At 41.5% G+C, this 24,501-nt stretch overlaps 1 protein-coding gene across 3 annotated transcripts in view; it reads right to left on the reverse strand.

The window, feature by feature from the left end:
* Positions 1-24,501, reverse strand: part of abr (ABR activator of RhoGEF and GTPase) — a 132,454-nt gene that overhangs the window by 73,925 nt on the left and 34,028 nt on the right. Inside the window, exons 1-2 of one of the 3 annotated variants that reach the window (XM_062432732.1) lie at positions 10,497-10,529; positions 4,393-4,574 (exon numbers count right to left, since the gene is read on the reverse strand). In XM_062432732.1, the coding sequence (XP_062288716.1) occupies positions 4,393-4,473 (81 nt within the window). In that variant the 5' untranslated portion in view covers positions 4,474-4,574; positions 10,497-10,529. Of the gene's footprint in view, positions 1-4,392; positions 4,575-9,562; positions 9,700-10,496; positions 10,530-24,501 lie in introns of those variants that run through there. The other 2 variants (XM_062432730.1, XM_062432728.1) reach the window with 2 other exon arrangements.

Here is a 24,501-nt window from a genome sequence, read left to right on the forward strand (position 1 = left end):
CACCCCCTTCCTCTGCTGGGCTTCCTGGTCTGTGTGTGTGTATGTGTGTTTATGTGTGTGTGTGTGTGTGTGTGTGTGCGTGTGTGTGTGTGTCACTGTTCCACCTCGGTCGATGAGGTCTGCCCTCCCTCTACATCCGCCCCTCCCCTCCTAACAAACGATATCCAGCCACTTCCTTGATGGCCACATAGGCTGCCTCTCTAACTGTGCTTCACCGGGAGACTCATTCTGCTTCATTCTCTCTATTTCTTTTCTTTCTTCCGTCTCTTCAGGCTGAAGCCACTTCCCCATCACATGAACACACTGTTTCCCTCTTTCCCGCATCACTGAGTGTTGCACAGTTCATTTCTGTCTCCTCCTCTCTCTCTCTCTCTCTCTCTCTCTCTCTCTCTCTCTCTCTGTTTCTTGCACTCTGTGGTCATTGTTTCTTTATTGATCCATTTCAGAGGCTTGGATGTTGAGCTGAGACCGAGCTTAATGTGCTGCTGGTGCAGCTGATTCTAATTACAGGTCGCATAGTTCACTGGGTAACAACAATTTTTGTTCTGGCAGAACACGGGGTTCAAAAATAAAACAATGTTTAAAAAAAAAAAAAAAAGACAGACACAAGCTGTTAGGAAAATCAATAAATCTGGATAGTAGAGATGGAAAGATACTGGAACTGAGAGCGATTTGTCACACTGAACATGTGATGAGTCAACTCTTAGTGTGTGTGTTACTTAGCATGTGTGTTTATGAATGACTATAGTTCACTTGCTATGACCTCTCAACCCTGCTCCTGACCCGTAGATGCCACTTCACAGGAAGTGAGACCCACTACTGCTCGTCCAGCCTCCCCCACCCACCTCTTTCTCTGGAAGATTTTAGTCCTTTTCGTCTGTGAAGTGTCCCAAACCTCATTTTTAGGCAATTTTCAGGTAATTTAAGCAGGCTAATCTTGCAAAAATCTAGGCTAGTTTTAATTACTAACATCGTAGTCTACATTAGTTGGGATGGGCTTATTTTACAAGGCAAGGACTTGGAAGACAGCTGGGAAAATAATACTATTTCATTTATTGTTGTGGCTTGTATTTCTAGGTCAGCAACATTATAAGAGAGTAATACAGGGCGAGAAAGGAGTGATCTTGTAAGAAAGAGGACAAAGGATAGAAAATAACATCAGACATAAAGAAAAAATGGTATGAAGAAATACAAAGGAGAACCATTTGAGAAGAAAAATAAAGGGGAAAAAAACTAATTCAGAGCAACAGAGGAGGTATCCCTATTCAGAAATATGTTTTTTAAAGCATCCCAAAAAACATAAGCCAAAAATTATCTGCATTGCACATTCACATACAAGCTCCTTATTCTAAATGTATGTATCTTAGCAAGGTGGTGTCAGCATTGGCTGTCTGGTGTCAGCAGATCAGAGGCCTGTGCAAACTCAGCGGAAAGAAAGGCCTACTTAACAAGGCGGTGAGGAGAGGGCAGCTTCAGTGGAAAGACCTTTAAGGTCCGGGAGGCAGCGTCTAACACGCCTTCTCCACAAACAAATCTTTTCCGCAGTAGACCAACCGACTCGGTCACGCTCACTTTAAACTGCTCTGACTGAATTTACTGTTAAAAATGTAGAGGTCAGGAGACGCCTGAAGGTGAGGGCGGGTAAAGATAAATACGTCATCAGAACTAAAAATATAGATCCCTCACTGCCGCATTTTGACTAATATTATGCATGCAGTGACAGCTTCTTGAGGGTGGAAGGATTCAAATGTGCATTGCAGTCTATTGAGGTGCTGACTAAAAAAAAAATCATCCAACGCGGATGAAATACCAAATTTAACCCTAATAATAAGGCTGTATGAGCTGTTTATATATAATAACTATTTTAGTCAGCATATTGATATTACTGTGATAAGTCTCCTCTTGGTAATTGGGGTCACTTCAGGAGGTGATGCCATTATAATAGATAATTTACTGAATTAAACAAATACAATCAACTTCTAATCAAACTCTAACTAATTTAACTTTACTTCATATGTGTGATGGATTATTTAACTGCTCCTCAAAGCTCATTAGTTCGGATAGTTTTAACATGTCCTCTGTAGCTTGTTATTACAATAATTTGCCACTAGATGGAGACACATTTTCATTTACAGAAGCTTCCACCCATGCATAGTGACTCACAGTGAATGTAACAGAACAATAGGCTTTACAATTCAACATTTACCACTTTTATAAGAAGGTCAGTGATCAAGGCCGCAGTGTGTTTACAATGCAGGGATAACAGAGTGATAAAAGAGCTGTTTGGAATAGAGATAGGGTTGGCAGATCTATAGAGGGAATAAAGCAAATGGTGGGATGAGGATTTTATAGACAGAGACTGAAGGAGGAGGAGGTGATGAGAGGCAATTCTTGAAAGAGGTGACAGACGTGGGGAGGCAATCTCCTGGAAATTCTGAAATGCCATTCGCTGTGTAACAGAGGGACGTGATAGACTCTGCCCTGAAGCTGTGCAGGTGTTTCTAAATCACATAACAAGTCTCACCCAACCAGGCTCAGGGTTTCTTTCATATAAGTACACGTACAGTAAGAATGGTAGTTTTTATCCAGGCTTTTTCCATGCTGCAGGTTAAAGCTGATGAGATGTGTGAAGTGAATACCTTCAGGCCTATGTGTGTGTGTGTGTGTGTGTGTGTGTGTGTGTGTGTGTGTGTGTGTGTGTGTGTGTGTGTGTGTGTGTGTGGGAGGCTTGGTTTTAGGTCAGGGTCAAACGTGACTCCTGCTGAGCCTCCCTGGGTTGATGAAGCACTCGCTCACACAGTCCTACACACAAGTGGTAACACAGGACTCACAGTCACAGGCACAATCACAGAAACACACGTAGCCGCAGGGCATGAAAAGAGACTCTGCTACCCTCTGACCTGCTCATAAGGAGGGGATGAAACACGACAGGACAACAGGCACTGAAATACTCCGATAAAAACATTCAGAAAACTACCAGCAGTTTTATATAATTAGTATATTGGTACTCCCTATCAGAAATGAATATAACTGCAACGACCTAACAAATATCCATTTCGTGAAAGCTTTTACGTCAGCTGTTCTAAATGCCTGGTGTCTTAGAGTGTTTTATATTTCCAGCAGCAGCAGTTTATTTGGAATAAACAGAGGAGCAGATGGTATTTAGCATGTGCAGAGAAATCACAAACACCCATATTAAACATCTTCAATACATAAAGTCTAATTTCATTACCTGTAAATACAAATACAAAAAGCATCATAGCACCAAACACTGACTGACTCACACGCAAAAAAATGACCGAATGTTAAAAAAAATCACAACAGCACGGTTCTTCAATGTATTCTCCATGCACACACTGACTGGCAGATTGATGCTTGTGGCGTCAAACTCCATCTGGGTCAGCGGTCATTTCCTGCTGCTGTGAATGTGCCACCTGCAGTGTGCTGCAGGCAGTCCAGCTATTGTGGCTAATCGCTATCAATTACAGAGGGTGAAAGATCCGGCGGCTAACTTCAGGAAGAAACAAACACCCCAGACGAGAAAAAGACTGTGATCACAGATGAAGCTTGGAGTAAATAATGCCAAATAAAACTTCTGCTGCTGATAATAGGGAGAAACACTGGCTGACGACATATCAGCTTTAACTGTTACTGATACTCTAATGCTGTTAATGTATTGTAAACTTGAGAGTTTAGATAATATAATTAAAAGGGACATACTGGTAAATATTGCACCTTTCACTAAATATTACATAAATCAAATCAACTTGTAGAAACATGAACCTCTCCTCATATAGTTAATGATTATTTAGTTACCTTTAGGTTTCAGTTATATATCATTAGATTAACAGAGACTGTTTTGAAGACACTTCCTTGTTGGTGCATTGAAAAAAGCTCCAACATCTGATATTAGAGAGTTGAAAGCACCAACAAGATTTACCAAAACAAATGTAATCTGAGAAATGAATCTAAAAGCTTTGGAAAAATACTGTTGAGTATAAACTAATTGTAGTTGATGGGTTTAAACATACAGAACTACCAGTATAGTTATTAAGACCTTTCAGGATCTTGACAAATATTCTACATATGCAACCTGCCTGGAGCTGGACCTCACCTGAGCCAATCAGTCATCTAGCATGTAATCACACCCTGGAGCAGTGTGATGGACTGCTACTGCTTCATACCTGCCTCTATATGTATATATGTATGTATGTATGTATGTATGTATGTATGTATGTATGTATGTATGTATGTATGTATGTATGTATGTATGTATGTATGTATGTATGTATGTATGTATGTATGTATGTATGTATGTCTGTCTGTCTGTCTATGTGTGTGTGTGTGTGTGTGTGTGTGTGTGTGTGTGTGTGTGTGTGTGTATGTTCATACCCCAGACAGCAGGCCCTCTGGTGGTGTAGGAGAGACCGCTTCTCCGTCGGGCCCTTGGGGCGCGCACAGCTGGGGCGACATGGTGGGGGATTCATCTATATAGGGCAGCGTCTCAGAGCCATCCTGAGACTTGACGTCCTCGGCCCCGTCCCCCTCGTAGCCATCTGTGTTGTAGTTAAAGTCTGGAGGATAGAGAAGAGGGGAGAGAAAGAGACGGCGGTTAGCATTTTACCACACAGATCGAGGCGGCCGCTGGGTTCAAACGCAATTATTTATTTTTGCAGAGCCGACAAATATTGACACACAGCTGCTAACTTAATAAAACAGTCACAAGTAACTTGCTTAATGTTTCTCTGGTTTTCTGAGGTATCACATGATTAGGCTTAGTATTGGTATTGAGGTCAAAATTCATGTCCTGTGACAGTGCTGCTGTTCAGGCCTGAGTAACAGTGACAGCTCCAGTGGAAGAGAACAACGCTGATTCTGAAACGACTCCTGTCTCCTGCCTTCACACACATACAATACCAGCGAATAAAACATGGGATAATAAAAAAGATGTATGAGATATATAACTTGACTTGAAAGCTTTTGAATGTGATGTCTTATTAGAGAGGAGAGGTGTATTTTTGATGGGCGGTCAGGGATGGTGATAACCAGCTACAGCACACACCTCCTTGCTCCCTCGTGGGGGAGAGGAGTTACATTCTCTGCAGACAAACAGCTTCATGTAATGGTCATCTGTTATAATAAAGTACATGAAAAAGACAAGCAACACTGGTGTACTGTCAGGAACTATAAGGCCATAAACAAAAAGGAGGAATTAGTGACTGGAAGTGACAGTAGGTTATTTTACCCTGATGAAATGCAAATCCTTTATATCTTTATATTTCCTTTATGAACTTGGAATAGCAGCAGTGCACACACCAAAGCTTGTGTCAGACTGTAATTCCAACAGAAAACCTAACAGCAATGAACCAAAAGCAAAACTAAAATGTTTGAGAAGAGCTTTATGTGGGAGGTGCGTAGGTGAGCCTATCTGCCTGCTAATGACCTACACTGAACTCACACACACCACCACTGAAAAGTAGAACTGTGTGTGAGCTCACCATCATAGCAACAAGGTGTGTGCAACATATCAGCAAATCCTAACGAGCCGCAATCGAGAACTAATTGAAAAATAAAAGCGGGGGTCTATCCCCACTGGGACGACACGCGCCATCAAGCAAATGCCGATGGATGCCTACAGTGGCCGGCACGCTGCCGTCTGTCACCTTCTGACACGTGCCATAACCCACAGTCATAGGACCACCCACCTGCCAATCCCTACCCTTAAAGAAAAATCCCTCCATCTGTCACTTGCATGCAAGTATGTGTGTGGGGAGCGTGCAGAGTCACAGCTACCATATGGTTTATTTGTAGCTGTGGGGCAAATAGCTGACAAATGGTACATTTAGGTCTCAGCTCACTAAGTGATGCATGTACAAAAAAACAAAGACATTGAGAGTGTGCTCAAAAGCTGACAGATGAAGAGTAGAACATGAGATGAAGGGGTTAAAATACTCAGGGAAGGTCATTTGTCCAACACCAACTGTGCCATGATCGTGCCACAGAAAGGATCTGCTGCTCCAACATGCAACTGAGTGCGTGTGTGTGAGTGTGTGTGGTTGTTTTTTCCTCACTCCTCCATCTGTTCCCTCTCTGTGGCTCTTCTGTACACCTTCTGCCTTTCTGACATGCTACTTTGTCCTTATTTGTGTTAGAGAGAGTGTGTGTGTGTGTGTGTGTGTGTGTTTGTGTGTGTGTGTGTGTGTGTGTGTGTGTGTGTGTGTGTGTGTGTGTGTGTGTGTGTGTGTGTGTGTGTGTGTGTGTGTGTGTGTGTGTGTGTGTGTGTGTGTGTGTGTGTGTGTGTGAGAGTGAGGTATTGATGTTTGGAAACTGAACTATGAGTCCGAATGAATGTTTTGGACTGGCTGCTATTAAGAGTGGAGTTCAATGTTCCCATTGACCTGTTGGTGGGATTTTTCCTCACTCAGCTCAAAGACATGCAGGTTAGGTGAACAACAAAGTGTGAATATGAGTTTATGAGTGTGCTAGCCCTCTGAGAGATTGGTGACCTGCCCTGCTTCTCACACCAATGCATGGCGGGATACACTCCCAGCATGCATCGGATAGCGCAGAAAGCCTTACACAGTGCACACCAAAGAGCACTCATGTCTAGACGTGCACTAAACTCTGCTACTTCTATACAAAGGTGTTGGCCATGAATCATTTCTTATTGGCAGACACATCAATAGGCAGCAGAAATCATTCAGAAATACAGTCCTCCGCTGTGGGGAGCAGAGAGTCAGTCAATCATGGAGAACCGAGCTTTGAAGCAGTGAAGACAAAGAAGAGCAATGTGTAAAGTCGACTGTCCGGCTCATGCACTGCACACGCTTGCTTCCACTTGCCTGAGCTCTGATGAGTTTGCTGGCTGAATGTCTGCTGTTTGTGCAACGTGTGCTGCGCTGTCATTAGAGTCAGTTTGCGTTTGGATGAATCTCGCTGAGTGCAATTTGGTGTTTGTGTGGTCATTATTTCTCCTTACTATGTCTGATGAGCTCTACTAATGCAAGAAAGACTCAGATACAGACAGAGAGAGAGAGAGAGAGAGAGAGAGAGAGAGAGAGAGAGAGAGAGAGAGAGAGAGAGAGAGAGAGAGAGAGAGAGAGAGAGAGAGAGAGAGAAGCAGAGACAAAAGAAAAGGTTGATTGTGTGCGTCTCTTTCGCCTGGCTGAGCTGCTGCTGCTCACTGATGATATCAAACCAAGATCACAGACTCAGAACAGAGGAGATCAAGAAGGCAGAAATGAAGGTTGTGTATTCAGTAACATATTACAACCATATGTCATGTACCGTAACTCAATTATTCAGTCAAAAACATCACATACTGCGTCGCAGCTCATTCAATAATATCAACTAATATAGGATTATACATAATTGGCGACTTCTATTCATTCTTTTGAGTCAAACATTTTCCCACACAATACACAAGCACTGATATTTTAAAGGTGTTTTAAGTCCAAAAGATATTTGAGGCATGATATTAGTTGTGTTATGCAAATGGTTTGTTACAGGTCATGTGTTGACATCTGTTTCCCCGTCTAAAAATGTTTTCTTCTCGTAGCACAACCTCCACAGTTGAGGTCAGGGCTCAGAATATGGTTATGGTTAGGCACAGCACAGATAAGTGGTTGAGGTTAGAGATGAGGTTGAGTCAGGTGCATTTTAAAGTAAGAGCAAAAACGTATCAACGGTTAAAAAGTACACCAGCCCTGCTCATTTCATCTGATTCATGAACTGTACACGACCTCCAAACAGAAACTGACAGGCCATTGAAACTTGTTTATTGTTGCCTGTCTGCAGGTATTCAAATTTGAATTAATGCAAACAGGTAGGAGGGAGCAAATTAAATTTTCTACCCCGACTAGAATAAACTGATACTGGCAATATCAGGTTAAATGTAGTAAACAACGGCATACTATTGAAATATAGAAAACATAATTTGATTTTACATATGTAGCAATTTAGCTTAAGGGAAATAAATTAATCAGTTGTCATTCAAAAAGTTAAATTGTGCATTTCATTTCATCAGTTTACCTCATAAAGTCTACTTTTGAACTCATATTTTCTCACATATTGCAGGATTTGTAATAAGAATCAGGTTCAGTCTGTTCATTTGTTGATTAAAGTTTAATGTTAGAATGTGGCTTCAGAGCTGCTCTGCACTACGCAGATTCTTTGGAATCAGGAAGTTGGTTTCTAACTATTGCAGGTATGTCTGTGTATGAATTTAGATATTTTGTTCAGTTATTACTGCATTTCGGTCTCCACAAGTAAAAACCACTCATACTTACAATTCAACCTCACTTAAATCCACTCATAAATATGTTTAGCACACTACTGCAGAACTGTAAGAGCTTAACTGTAGAGACCATCAGAGAAACTGATTTAATCAAACATGACACAGACGATGTGAGTCATGCTAAAATGTGACATTTTAAAAAGAGCAGATTACAGGAGTTACATGAGACTTGTTACTGATTGTTCACCCTTTAATACATTGTATGAGTTATCAGGTTAGTTAGGACAAGCAAACGTCAAAGATATTTCTTATGTGATTTTTTTTTTTATTGTGACAAGTCTTTAGGCCAGAGTAGCAGCCACAACACTAACTGCACCATATCTGACAAGAGATATGAATATGTTAACTGTAATAATTAAAAAGGAACTAAATTAAAGCAGAGATTTACATTTGAATGATGCCACCACTGTGTAATTACTTATAGGTGAAACTAACACCTAAAACATAAATTATACCACATGACTCCAGTTTCTGGTGTGCTTCAGTAAAGAATATCTTTTTCATTGCAATTTACAAATTTTGTTTGAAGTTGAGGTCACAGGAGATATCCATTATACACAGAGGAACAATATCTAACTAAGAAAGGTGGAAACTAAAGTTTTATAACCAGCAGCTGAGAGAAAGTGTGTTTTCGGTTCCTGTTTTTTACATTTGGCTGTCAGCACTCTTGTTCCTCGCTCTCTTTCTGAAAACCCATTCATTTCCAATAAAGCTGCACATTAGAGTCAACTGGAAACCACATTACCTGAAAATCAATACACTATTTTTCGCTTTATTCCTTTTTCTTTTTTTTAACAAACTGGTTTACTGAGACGGACAAGATACACATTTATATTAAAATCTCTGCGTCAGTGTTGTCATTATATTAAAAAAAGGATTTAATTTAGTTTATTATATCACAATATAAAAAAACACTGCTTTTTTGCTGTTTTTTTGGAAATCCTCCCACAGTCGCAAAGTTCACATACACATGAGCCAGTGACTCAGAAGACCATGGAGGTGGTGTTTTTTTTCTGTGGAGAGGATTAATCAGTCCTAACCTGTTATAACTGTTCAAAGGAGCCATCCTCCACACACACACACGCACACTTTAAAAGGGTTAGAAATGGGGACAACATGACATGACATCCGATTAAACAGGAGATAACGCAGAGTAAAAGGATTGAATTGGACGATTCTATGGAGAAATCAATACAGCTTCAGTCTGGCACATCACTACAGTGCAGCGAACACAGACCAGCAAACACACAGGGTGACCACACTCACCATCTTTGGAGAGGAGATTACGAATGACACACGCAGTCTCGAAGAAGAACGCCATGAGTGCGTTGGCGACGTCTGACTCAAAAAATAACTAACACCTTTCACTGGTGGTCCTCCATGTCAACGAGGCAGTCGGTCAAATGCTGTGTCACACACCTCGTGCCCTGCCGGTCCCGTTCTTTTGACTCATGTTAAGCAACAGAAACTGAGAACTGTCCCTGCTGGAGGAGTGATATGGAAATAAGATAGAGCTGGTTTGGAGCTGTGCTCGGTTGAATACTACCACTGTTATAAAGCTTTCAGATAGCTCTTATTCAAATGAAGGCAACAACACCCACATCCTAAGAGGAAGCAACAAACTCACAAAGAACAGTTGCAGTATGGAAGCTGTGACCTGTATTGAGCACATGAACATGCTTTTCTGTGTGCTGAATACTGTCACATCACTTCCCAGTTGGCCCATAAACAGTATAATGTCCGGTTATGGTTTACAGGTCATGTAACCATAAAAATCAATAGCGTGGGTGCATGAATTGTAGATTCACTATGTGTATTGTACTATGGGGAACCAACCAAAACTGGATTTTTTGGTTCAGATGCTCAATAATTTCACCACTTGTCAAACACTGCGCTGAAAAGCCAAATACCCAAACCAAACACTAGGAAACCACAAACTGCTGCAGTGAAGCCAGCTGTGGATTAGAGTCTTCACATTTGGAAATCATTCACATCGCGTTGTTGTGAAAAGCTAACACGTCATCAACTAAACTGAGATTAACTATTCATGCTACTATTTGAATACGTAGTTTGGGTTTTTCCATACAAACACCACCCTCCCCATCGTGGCTGATATCAAATAGGGAACCAGGTTCAACACGCAATCACTGACTGATTTGTATAAGTAAATAGTGCACTGTCTATTAGAAAGGAGACATACCTTATCATCTAGGCACAGTAAAAGTCTAGCTGAACCTGGGAGCAAGCAGCACCTCTGCTGTGGCCAACACAGGATGCTCTTCTACTTGCTGTGTGGGTGCAACCTCCAGCATGTTTGTGTTGGACGCAACCACAATTTTCAACACCTACAGGACCGCAAAGGCTCAAAGGTTTCAGTGTCTGACAAAAACACTTCCTGACATGCTACAACCAAGCTTGGACTACTCGTGTTTAGTCTTGTATTACAGATTGATTCTGATAATAGATTAATCATCTCAACCTCTTTACTAGTGTTTCTGTTGGATCTCAATTAGGAAAATGGGACTGTATCATTTACGTCAGCTGTATCAGAGAGCTGATGTACATGTTGTTGCAGAGGTCAGCAGAACTCGTACAAGTATTCTTTGAAAGGTTTTTCCCTGTGAAATCTAAAAGGTCACACACTGAGTGTCAGCGTCTGACAAATGGACACAAAGCTGACCTTTACGGACACAATGGCTGACCTGACAGTCACTGAACACACTCATAAATAACTGAGCGCCACCCTTGCACACAGAAGACATATTCTTTCGTTGGCGCTCGTCTGCTCGTGGCCTTTATTTGTACCATTAAGAGAAGGAAGGGAGGGATGAACACATCACCAGTGGAGACCACAGAGCTAAAGAGCGAGGAAGATAAAAAACCACATGTACAACATTCATATCCTGCATGTGCTGACAGAAGCAATGCTGCCTGCAGAGCTTTAAAAGAAATAAAAGCTTTGATTAAAATGTTGTGGATGTAGAGCGGTCACAGCCCATGCACATAATTGCTAACACGAGTTTGATAGCCATTCCACTCATTCTGCTGCTGTGACCTCTAAACAGCAATTAAAAACAGCTACTGTATTCACTTAAGTTATTTTAGTAGAGAGAGATAGTTTAGTTTTTAACACAAACACAATTATCTCAAGACTAAGACTAACTACCCTTTCCATTTCAGTCTAGGTAAAAAAATAAAAAAAGTTGAAATAATGCTAGCTTTTTATATTCTAAAACAGCTACACAGAAAGCTGATTTATTCTCTTCTGTATTGTTGGGGGGGGGAAACAGCATCGGACCTGGTTTTCATCTGCCCTGGATGTCATCACACTGCTATATATACTGCATATTTCCATTGATTCATGTTTTAAAAATTGCTGGAGTTTTGAGTGTTGCTGTCTGGTTGAAAAATGTGTATCTCCACAACGGGGAATTTCAGTGTAAAATGTGGGGCTGTGACAGTATGGATTTTTTCTTACTGCGGTATAAAAAAGCAACTTATCCCTGCGGTTTAGCACTTTTCTGCCAATGCCATTGCTATGACGATGACAGCAATGAGGTTGATGGAGCACTCCACCGCACTGTTAGGTGCTACACCAGGTGATATACTGTGAGAAGGCACACATTGCCCAGTCTAATGACTGTGAAAACAATGACTGACCCCCACTGTGCGGCTCATACGGGAGCCGGACAGAGGCTCCCGTATGAGCCCCTGTTTGGAACCAGACACACATTTCAAACTTCTGGTTGAGAAATGTGTGTCTGGTGATATTCCCTCATCCGTGGTGAAGAGTACACTATACACACACACACACACACATACACACAAACACTGGAGAGGGGCGTGTGCGTGTTTCTGTCTCATTTTTCCTTGTTCAACTCTGCTAGGTAGGCAAGTGAAGATGAATGCTGAGACATAATACCAGCTGCTGTGAATTGCACATACATCACGAATCTCAGCATGACCTGCAACTTCCAAAAAAAAAATTATATATATATATATATATATATATATATATTATTTATAATATTATATATTTATTTATATATATATATATATATATATATATATATATATATATATAAATAAATAGGCCACACACACAAAGTGCGGTGAATGGTGATGCTCTAAACCCCACTGTGGGCATGACATGACCGCAGTGATACAGTTATAGTCACAGCCCAAGTAGTGTCAATGCAAATACAGAAAGAAGAGTTTCGATTCTGAGTGATTGACATATACGCTGGGCATGCTATGAAACTTGTGACATGTCATCTCAATATGGCCTCTAATTCATGGGACTGGAAAAAATATTGAGATTTTTTTGCTTTATAAACATTACAAGTGTTACATGTGATATAAGGATAATATTAGCATTCGTTGGGTTTTCCTTCGTCTACTTTAAAAACTCCAGTCTGTGTCTATAATGTCTTTGATATTGCTCTCTCGCACTCTCTTTGGACCTCCTTTGCACTCCACATAATACTTAGGGGAATTGGTGCAGCCGAGGAGGAAACATAGCCACTCTCTTTGTGTCACTCACCCCACAGATGCACACTTTACCCAATTACTGACCGGCTGGTGTGTGTTGATCGGGTTAAATCAATGATGCTTTAGCTAATACAGGAGATTTGCACCGGAAAAACATTTTCAAACTGGTTAAATACACACAAATACATACAAACACATGCAGATCAATCTAATCTGCAATTGTAGAATTGCTCACTTCAGCAAGCTACATAAGTATATGCAACAGAGTATAATAGCCAAGTGTTTAAATCTGCCTTGTATGGAGAAAACTAGCTCAGCAGTTTCAAAGCAACTAGTTCCACATGTGGTGGAAGAACATTTATCACCGAGGGTTCAAAGTGAATGCAATGAGATAAATCAAAGAAATGACTGAAATGCTGGCAATATTGTTCCTCACAGTACAGCACAATAAAGTCTCCTTTTGAAATAAATGAGTAATAGTGGTCCTCAATCTATGATACCATATATGTCCATATGACACCTTAAAGTATTCTTTTCAAATGTGTTCATGAAAGCTCTGAAGTGTGACAACTGAGTATAAACCACTGAGCAGCAACCTGTGTAATGCAAAAATGTATTATTTTTTTCAATGCTATGTTTCCTGAAGTTTAACAACATGTAACGCAGCAGATTAAATGTTCCTGTCGTGTAATTTGTATTTAAGGGATTAAACATTCAAAACCTATGTGATCCTTTAAAGAGGTCAGAGGTGAAGGGCTGAATAATAAGCTAGTGTTCAGATGCCATAATCTAAGAGCCGTGAAGCGCATTTCATCAATACTACCCTAATGTGATTTTCAACACTGACAGCTGGCAGAAGAGAACCAGGAGGATTCAGGTAATGCAGAGAGTCCAGAAGTTCTCCAGAGGACCGCTGCTGAGGTGTGCGTGACAGTAGATTTGGTCCGCCATCTCTGCTATGTAATAAAGTCTAAATATTGTTGCATAAGCAACCGGTTGAATCTGCAATCCCATCCCTGCTACACGATGACCTCGGCCCAGTGTCGGCTCACATCACTCTCACTGTTAACTTCTCCTGACGAACGGCTCTAAATCCACCTGTCACTCTCAATAACCGGCCCTCGTTTCAGTGGCAAGGACAAAGGCTGCCATGACAACCGCTCGGGTTGATGCAAATGCTTCCTGCTTGCCAATAAGCCTTTTTGGTCGTGTCGGGAGGTAGCCAATGTTCTTGACAGGGCTATTTATCCCAGAGGAAACTTTTAAAACTGAACACCCTGAGTCATAAACTAGCTGAGGGCTCTACAGAGAGAGAGAATACTCTCTGCTATAGGCTAAGGCTTCACCCACCCCTCCACGCTAAACAATAAACTGTGAACTGACTGTGAGCTTACTAGCTCCGTAGTATGAGGTTTGTTTTATTCCTCTTTAATGCGACAACAGCTGCTGCGCACCAGTTTATAGAGAAAAACCATCCTCAACAAAACACAGATTGGCTGAAAGAACTTCCTATGAGAGTTTTACAGTGGTCAACCCTAATGGTGTTGGAAGGTTTCTGCCATGCTGCTGGGGTTAAGTGGTAACACCACTATGGCATTTTATAGCATAGTGGTTGGATGTTGACATAAGAAGACCTGAGGTTCTACCAGGAAGGCAGCCACATCGCAAGAATATGAGACAGAAAGCTAGCAAGGTTTGAAAGACCAAAAAACATGTGATCACACCTGTGCTGTTTCACTTGATCACACCCATACTGGGCAGCTGAGTGACAAGACAACTCCACTGCCGGGCGACATCACACAGACAGACTCCTGCTTAAAGCTGCTACAGCAGGTGGGCCAGTCTCCAGCTTTTTGAAGGTGACCTGTTATATTAATTTCCAGCTCTATCTTTGTATTCTGAGTAGCTTTGCATGATTCACAGTTAAAAAAACGACCTATCTTATAACGGCTATTTATGCAGCCCCTCAGTTCAGACTGTCTCTTAACAGGTAGTGTAAGCTGCTGTCTCTTTAAGCCCCCAGTCCCGACAAGCCCACTGTGTTCTGATTGGCCAGCTTTCCAGGAGCCTGCCCTGTTGCTGTAGTTGCTGCTGATAAAAACCCAGCATTTCCTGCTTTCTTACTCTATATTAAAAGCTTTTAAATGACTAAATAACAGGAGACTCTTATTGTGAAACATTTATAGGAAATAAAAGTGGCAGAAACAGCTACAGTGATGATGATGCTGATGTTTGATGAAGAGCTGCAGACAACCAGCACATCTCGAACAGGTAAACTACTTTTTTTTACTTTGCTGTGCTGTGAAACGAAGTCAGGGCTCAGCGCGACTACCCCTAAAACAATAGAGCAGATGACCATATAAAGAAATCCGTCACAAGCTGACATCAACTCAGGCTGAAAGTCGAAAAAACTGTGGGAAACTGATTGTTCAGAGCAGCGTAAAGATGGTGCTTTTTGCTCACAGAGATTACTTTTACATACATTTACCTCATTATTTGACAGTTTGGATACGTTTAATATGAGCTTCCGACACTGTAACATTATATATATGACTGAAAATAAGGAAACAAATAACAGGTCCCCTTTAACTACACCAAGCATTCAGTTGAAGGGAAGCCAAAGTGGATGAAAATGGCTGCTTCTGTAAGCTCACCTTTATGCTCAGACATGAAAGGGTTTTTTTTAAAGTGTGGATTGCAGTTGTGTGTGCATGTGTGTCTGAGGGGAGGAAAGTGATACGGGCAATAATGTGATAGGTGAGTGGGACTACAGAAATCTACAATGGCATCCACCACATAGCAGCGTTTATTGGTCTAGTTGGGACTGACAGAGACATCACAAAAACACACACAGCAGCAATACACAAGTGCATACAAGCACACACCTGAATGGCATACAAATACAGACACGAGCAAGACTCTGATTCAGTATGTGTGACTGAGGAACAAAGGAGCTGCAATTTACTGCTATATAGATACATGAAACACTGAGAATAGGTTAGTATGCATGTGTAGTCATCCTCTGCACAGCTACTGTACCTGCATGCTCACTGATAACTCACTGCCTACCTCTGAATCAACTTTTATACATAACGTGGTGGCAGCGACTGCTGTATGTCATTATTCTGTGTGGGTGTGGACAGAGAAACAGTGGGAGCAGAGTGTGTTTATGTGGTGCAACAATACTATGTGTTGACCTCATGACAGATGAGTCAGCGCTAATGCAAACCTGTGACCTCAGCCTGTGCTTAGTGTTTTCCAATTCACTCCTCTATTTTTATATTAGAAATGTGTCCTTCTACCTAGAAATGAATTAAAAAGGACACATTCATTCTCACATTAGCTATGTGGATTTGTGTGTATTTGTGTGTGTGTGTGTGTGTGTGTGTGTGTGTGTGCGTGTGTGTGTGTGTGTGCGTGTGTGCGTGTGTGTGTGTGCGTGTGTGTGTGTGTGTTTGTATTGATGAGTGACAAATTAACATTTTGTCTAAAAAGCATTACAAAAAAAGTGAATGTAACAAAATCAATACAACATAATGATGTATTGATTGGACAGCTTCATTATAATACTCACACGCCTATATTTTCATTGAAAGAGTGCTCACTGTAATCATTCCTCCTCCTACTGAAGAGACCCCATTCTAATTTAATTCCATTTTAAGTGACAGGGGAAAAAATCCTTTTTCCATGCATACATGCTTTCTAAAGTGAACTTGAGGTTAATATGATGCTACAGATTTCTGAGTTAGACAAATCAAGTACATGTATTTTAAATCTTCAGCCTTTTTAGTACAAAACTCACTCTTGCTGTTATTATTCCTCCACTGCAGCTCAGCAGGGAAACTGTGTGTATAGAAACAGACACAAAGAGGGAATTTTGACCTAAAAAGACCCACTCAATTTGTATAACTCAAACTGCTGTAGCCTCATATTGGATTGAATCACAGCCAGTGTGGAGAGGACGAACGATAGCAGCTACTAATAACACTGTTAACGTACATCTGACTATTAAAATAAAGCAGACTTAAAAACATGTGCAAGCTTTCACGATTTTATGAGACTTCATTCAGACATGGCCATGCATTTTTAAACTACTGATGTAATATCTGACACACACATGATCGACGATAAGTGAGAAGAATCCACGTTATCAAAGAATTTGGTATAAAAAGTATTTGTAACCTCAGTGCAGATAGAAAAGCTGCCATGTGACCCAAATGTCATTGGTTTGAAAACTGCACAGCCTCATAGAGAATCCTCAGAGGAGACAGCGCATGCCAAGTGTTCTCCTCTTGCTCAGCAACTATTGCTGCCCACACTTAACCATTTATTTACCCTAGTGGACTTACATAGTGTGTATGAGCATGAGGCTAAAAATGAGAGATATTCAGTCTCCTTTGAATAAAAAAAACCATACAGAATCTATAATAGCATCCTACCGACTCTCTCTCTCTCTCTTATCCATCTATAGAAAGCTTTGACCGGCTGTGCAAGGTTGCAAACTAATAAAGTCAGGGGGAAGGAAAAGATGCTGCTGCAGTGTGAGAATTCAATCAGGAAGTTCTCGCTGCCTTGCTCAGCAGTTTTATAAAAGGAGGAAAGGGATTACATTGTGCCCTGAAGCCAGCTAACAGTATAACGTGGGCACCAAGAAGCAGCCCTGCAAAACTGCCTCTGTATGAGGTGCACAGCTGCAGTGACTGAGTGCACACACATACACAATCATTTTTACAGGAGAGATGTGTGTTTATGAGCTTTAAGTTTCTTTGGGGAGGTAATTACAAGAGGAGTCTCAACATGTCTGTACAAGTTTACTATTCGACTGTCTTTACTGCATACTGCGTGTGTTTGTGTGTTTGTGTGTGCGTATTCGGAACGGTTGAAGATATTCCTCTGAGTCTTCCATGTCGCTCTCAGTAGATGTAGAAGAGCTCAACCATAACGGATCGAATTCTCCAAAGACCGGATAAAAGACAAGAGAGAGGAGAACGAAAACAAAAAAGACAGAGCCGTGCCTCCTGTTCAACTTCTTCTAGCCTTCCCGACCCTGTGGAGCCATGACAGCGTGACAGTACAACAGCGGCTTGGCAGATGTGCGGTCATCCAGTGTGTTGTGTGTGTGTGTGTGTGTGTGTGTGTGTGTGGTGACTGTGAACATGTAGGCTTTTACACCTCCCTGTCCTGCTGTCATCAATCAGGAGGTGACACTGGGGAAATTAAACAGCCTTTATGAAGGTCTATCTTTACAGCCCGTGCTCCGTTATTCCACTCATCAATGTAACATATTTCCACAGCAGTAACATGACATGAGACTCTGAGGACAGAACCAGCAGCAATATAGTCGGCTATCACTTGAAACCACTGCATGCAGATGCTTCAAATGAGAGGCTATGAAATGACAAAAAGTGGAGCTTTGGTGAGTGTTTGGCCCTATGGGAAGTTTAAACCACTAAATGTCCAAATGTAGTGGTTATATATTATGCACGATATTCAGAATTGGCCGGCATGTGCATTTGCTATTTTGCTGATTGTTTCAGCTATTTGTGATGAAACTCTAACGATGGGAAAGAAGCTTTGAATAAAATTTGCAGCCCCTGATTTGCTGCTTTACTGGCTTTCATCCAGGTCCAGGAATCATAAAAAAGTCTTTCTGCTACCTTTCAGAAAGCAGAGGTGAACCTGTGGGCTGACAGGGAACAGCCGCCGGGCAGAGAGCCAGATGTGGTGCGACAGATTGTGTTCTTTACCACACACTGCCTCCCCCCCACACAGATTCAGCTCAGTTCAGTTCAGTTCAGATCTTTATTGTCCCTCGAGGGAGAAAACTCAACTGTGATCAATCCAGCTTAGGTAGCGATCAATATGCAGACATGTCCACCCTCTTCCACACTCACACACACACATACTGTAGGCTGTCAAACATGTGAGTGAACACAGGGCCACATGTGCGCACACAGAGAGGCAGATCAGCAGATGTTTGGAGAGAGAAGTTGAGCATTAAATGTTATTAGACAAGGAGAAGACAAAACTTTGGAGAAGGCAAAAGCACTGTGGAGATATTTGTTAACAGATGTTATTCTCTACAGGAGACCTCTATGACACACTACAGTCTTTACAAGGAATAGTCAAGAGTCAAGAACAGCTCTTATGTGCTAATTGCCATTGCAAATGCAAAAACACATTTTCCAAACCTTTTGGGATCATTGGTACATTTGAAACCCATCTGATTAACCACAGAGGCAGCTTTTAAAATGAAAGAGGCTCACTGAAGCGCAGATGAGTGAAGTCTGACGCCATCCTGCAGATCTTACAATCAGCTGTCTGCCAAATTCACCAACATCATTGCAATCACCCATCAACCTACTCTCCTACAAGGTATTCATTTGTTCAAGAAAGCACACTATGGCATTAAGATTCAATTTCAAGGGAATTTCTTGTCTAAGAATAGCACACAAAGGGAATGCTTAACCAGTGTTTCCTGTAAATGCTCTGCCTTGTGGTCATATTAAACCACGTGAAGAAAGGCATCCTCATTTCCAAAAGTCTCTGGCAGCTATGAAAAACTCAGTTTTACTTGTGATTAATAAAGGACCTGTGCACTCATTCTCTCCGGATGCAACCACAGACTGCCTGATCAAACAGTCTTTACAGTACAGGTAGTGAAGATGTAAGCACTTTCACAGAAAGCTTCTAGAAGCGTAAAGCTCCCAAAATAAACCGACTACATGAATTTCACATGAATGCAGGATGTGGAACAGCAATAAAAACAGGTTACTACAACTATAAGTGGACGCTGGAACATGAATGTGTTCTGTGATAACATAAGGAAGGTCTTATTGTAATCTCCATGAGCAAAGTCTACAATTCTTTTTAAAGACATCCAATCACATCTGGGAGTAATTCAATTTCACAAGAAAGATGAGACATCTTTTTACATTTTTTGTCTGAATGATTAAATATATAAGCTTAACTCCACGCTGTTATAAAGATATTAGAAATCTGCCTAAGAAGAAGAGAGCACAGATTAATTTAACTTTCACTATCTGCAGCTTCCCTTTCAACAAGTAGCAGATCATCCATCTATTTTCTACAGACTGGATGGTACAGTAACGCTAAACAGTGCTAACTAAGCCAGCGTCGAGAGCTGTGAGCAGCTGAAAGTCTGTGAGTCATCCAGTTAAGCCGGGGGGGTCTTTGTTCCCCTTTCCCTCATCCAGCCTGATCAAGATGATAATGGGTCGGCTCCTCGGCTCAGATACGGCTAACCGCTGCGCTCAGAAAACAGGATGAGCACACTTTAAAAAGGTCAATAAGCTGCTGGACTCCCACACACATTAGTTATTGGACAGAAAAGGGTAGAAGAAAAGATGCACAGACAGCGAGGAGACGCGGTTTCAGATATTTGTGCGTTAATCGAAGACGACAGGAGAACTGTGAATCAAAAATCAAAACCTTACCAGCTCCGAACATCTAATGTGGGCAGAGGGATGAGATTAGTCTATGAATTCCACTACAAATGTAATGAGATGAGGCCAATGAAGACGTGTGCTCGTTATCCACTCCACTACCTGTGTACATACATTCAGAGCACTTTCCTGCTCGAGGAGAGTCTGATAAAAGGCAGCATTGTTCCTTTATAGCTCAAATGAATGACACTTCGACTACAGCTGCATATCTTCACGTGCCATATGCCTGTAGGCAGCCAAAGATAAGGACCCCCTCAGCTGCAGAGCCACATGCATGAATTGCTATTACCCCCCTCCAGACCCTCTGCACACCCCCCAAAACCCAACCAACCAATGTTACCATGGCAGCCAGCCACTATACATTGTAATTAGCTGGCCTAAATCCCCAAGGCTCGGACTGGTTGGATACAATCCACTGCTTCCATAGATTAGGGCAACCACTGTCGCACACGGAGCCTAAAACGTATCTGTCTCCACACACATACACATTCACACACATACACATACACACAAGGTCTCATTCAAGTTCAGACACACCTCTGCACACACACAAAGAGACACACAAACATGGCATGTCCACACAACCCTTTCCCACTCCTACTTCCTATCTCCCTCCCTGTGTTTTGTAAGCAAGGTACGAGGAGATCAATCCTTCGCTTGTTTTGTGGAGCTTTTCGCTGCCGACAACACACACCCACATTCTGCACACGCACACTGTACAGCAGCTCTACTGTGTGGGCATCTACCTCTCAGTGTGCTGCAGTACGCTCTGTGTTTAGTTCGTGGGTTTGTACTAATGGAAAGAGTATCAAACTGTGCAGTGAAGCTACAATGAGTGAGGCTATTAAAATTCAAGCGTCTGTCGATAGCCTTCGGGGCACCCCTGCAAGTGATTGTAGTGTGTTTATTGCACTCTGTAGCCCAATTAGGAGAATATGATGCAGATTAGAGGCAAAGAGTTTGTGACATTCTAGGTGTGTCTGAGTCAGGTCACATAATACACCATCAAGTCTCCTGTGAATGAAAGGCAGAAAGAGCTACTGTAGATATCAAAAAAAGGAAAATACTCTCCTCTATGGGAGCACAAAAACTGTGATTTAGGTTGCGACAAAAGAAGAATATGATGTGGAAACTAATTAGGCCAAAAAGAGACATGAAGATAAAAAGTGGTAGTGGCAGCGTGTGGGTGTACGCTCCAAGTGGGAATACATCAAACTTTCTGCTGGATCTGGATACTTACGAAGCCATTTTGAAGACTGTAAGAGAAAAATGTGCTGGCTTATGGTTTACATGGTGCCTTTAGTAAACCTCTGAAGGCTGAGATGGTAACTGTTTATGGTGCCTTTTCTCAAAGAGCTGCTCATTTTTGAAATATATACACTGGTTTTAACAGAAAGGTTTCGCTGTGTTAGTTGAAACCTGTTTGAACACATAAGTAGAATTACACACTTTTAATCAAAGCTCAATTCTGGTTGCAGATATGAGTCAAGAGACTAGATCAAAAGTGAAGAAACACTTTATACCATTCAGAAAAAAGGTAGTTGAAAACATCCGCACACTGTGACAGCTCCTCTGTTCTTTGAGCACTGACGACAGGAGCGCAGGCATAAAGAGAAACACTTGCATACGGAGGAAAAAACTACAACAAAATATGACACCTTAAGTTTAAAAAAAAGTGAATCTACAGTAATTGGGTAATGTTACTGCCAAGCTGTAAAAACTACAAGGTGTCACCCAACAACGTGCATGAATGCAAACACATGCAAAGACTCTACAGAGAGGCTGGCCTCCGAATTTATATTAGAAGTTTATTTTAAGAGGCTTCTATCGAACGAGACATTGGAAAGTGATGGGAGAGATAAGACAGAAAGAGGGGATGCAGCGTGATGCCTGATAAATTGAGAGAGAGCACTCTGAGCAACAAGGCCATCTGGCATGAGTGTGTCAGCAGAGTCAACACACACACACACACACACACACACACACACACACACACACACACACACACTGGACAGAGACCTTGCAGATATGGCACCATTGATTTCCAGTTGGGTCTATCTACAAAATCTCACAGCCAAGCATGCGCTACAGGACTTTCAAAGTTGTCAGATCGCTGCTCTGTTTACCCTGCACAACTTTCTGCCTTGTTATTAGAAATCTTGTTGGTTCTCTGTGTTGGTTTGCAGGAAAAAAACATGTATTAAAAAGAAAAAATATGGATGAGAGAATGAACCGGAGTACACAGGCAGCAATGATCATCTGTTCTGCAGAAAGAGTCTCTAAGATTGTGTCTTTTAACAGTTCACACATAGTGACTGAGTGCCGATTTGCGAGCACTGATTTGCTCTCTGATCGGGGCTGCAATTGTATAGTGTGAACTCGACTTCAGTGGTGAATTAAAAAATGGACAGTGATTTAAAGGAGTGGGCTTGCCATGGCACATATAGTCTGTAATAATACCAGCATCTCATCCATTATAGGTCAGAAGCAGAGCATCACTGAAAACACACCCTTCCTTCCTATACTGTGTCAAATTCCCTTTCACAACTCTCTCACTGAGGGTCTCTACAATTTTGAAATGGAGCATCTACTTTTGACCCCAGCAGAAAGACGACGTACTGCGAACAGAAGGCCAACCCTTACTGAAGTCATCAATCTTTAATGATACACACACAAATGCACATGTAAACATATACACACACACACACTCACATACTCACACAAAGGGCAAAGGAACTACTCTACTGGCTGTAAACATGCAACCAAACATTTACAGAGTCAGATATATATCTGTGATTCAGAATCGTGGTGTGAGTTCCAGCCAATTTAAGTAAACCTGAGGTGATATGTGACCTATATGTGTTTATTCACCTGAGTCTTGCTGGGTGACTGGTCGTTGCTCGAGTGCATCCATCAGTCCTCTCCACTCAGAAATGGCCTCATCTCCCCCCCCCCCCCCCCCCCCCCACACACACACACACACACACACACACACACACACACACTTTTTCCCTCATCTCCTCTCTTCCGCTCAACTACCCTGAATGCTTAATCATGCCCCCTGCCTTCCGGGAGCACGTAAACATGCCAGATACGCCATTGGCCGGGGCGGTGGTGTTACTCTGTGCCTATTGGCTGAAGGGAAAGAGGGCATGGGTGGCAAAAGAAGAAGGGGTTGGTGGTTGCTATACTATAACCCTTGAGGATGACTGTTGTCCATAGTAACATACCACACACACACACACACAGCTCCAGCCCCTCAGGACATAACGAAGGTCCCCACAGACTCACAGAACACAAACACACTCAGACACATGACACACCCTCTAACATCAAGCATAACAAAGGATTTTCAGAGCTTTCCACGTGAGGATGGCAGGAATTTTGGATTTGAAAGGAAAAAAACAGCTAATGGTGCTATTTGGGGTATTATAACCAGATTACAGCTTAGCTTGAACCAGTGATTCTTGTGATAAAGTAAAAGAGTACCCAAGCTCAGTTGGGTTTTAGTTGAGAAATTATTGTTTCTATAATTCCTGCAAAACTGCAAGATTGATTCAACCAGACTAAAAATATTACTATTAAAAGCCTGCACAGAAAGAAAGCAAGTGAACACACACAATGTACTATAAATGGATCCCAAAATTATGATGAAAAATTACCTGGGGCTCAACTATAATTAGCTTTTATATCAAAATACCCATTAAAAATGTTCAAGCTGCAAGAGCCCCGTTATCCATTTAATGTCTTAGCTGCTTCATGGTTAGCATGCTCTATGAATACCAGTGTCTTAGTGTATATTAAGTCAAAATATGGTTACTTTACGATACTCAGTTACATGGGATATTTTTAAAAATAAAGCAGACTTTTAGCTATTCTAAAAGCCCGACACATTGGAGAGTTTATGTTTAACAATCAAGCTAAGTGCAACGTGTCACTTTTAAGCAGCTAGCTAGGTTGTTTTTTTCTTCAGCCATATATTTATGCTGACTACAGTTCTTGTAAGTGTAGCATTGCCAAAAAATATATAATATTAGTAATTATATCATTATGATTAATGACTGAACTTAAAGCTATGTTTAGAGGCCAACAGCTTATTAACTTATGCTAAGGAGCAGGACTGTCAGCATTGTCATTGCCAGTCAGTCTCATTTAGGCAGCTTAATTATATTGTCAGGTATCACTTACAAGCGGTTTGTCATTGTTACTATAAAATGTTAGCTATGTATTTCAAATAATTGAATTTTG

The sequence above is a fragment of the Scomber scombrus genome, chromosome 14 (genome assembly GCF_963691925.1).
Source record: "Scomber scombrus chromosome 14, fScoSco1.1, whole genome shotgun sequence".
Classification (NCBI taxonomy): Eukaryota; Metazoa; Chordata; class Actinopteri; order Scombriformes; family Scombridae; genus Scomber; species Scomber scombrus.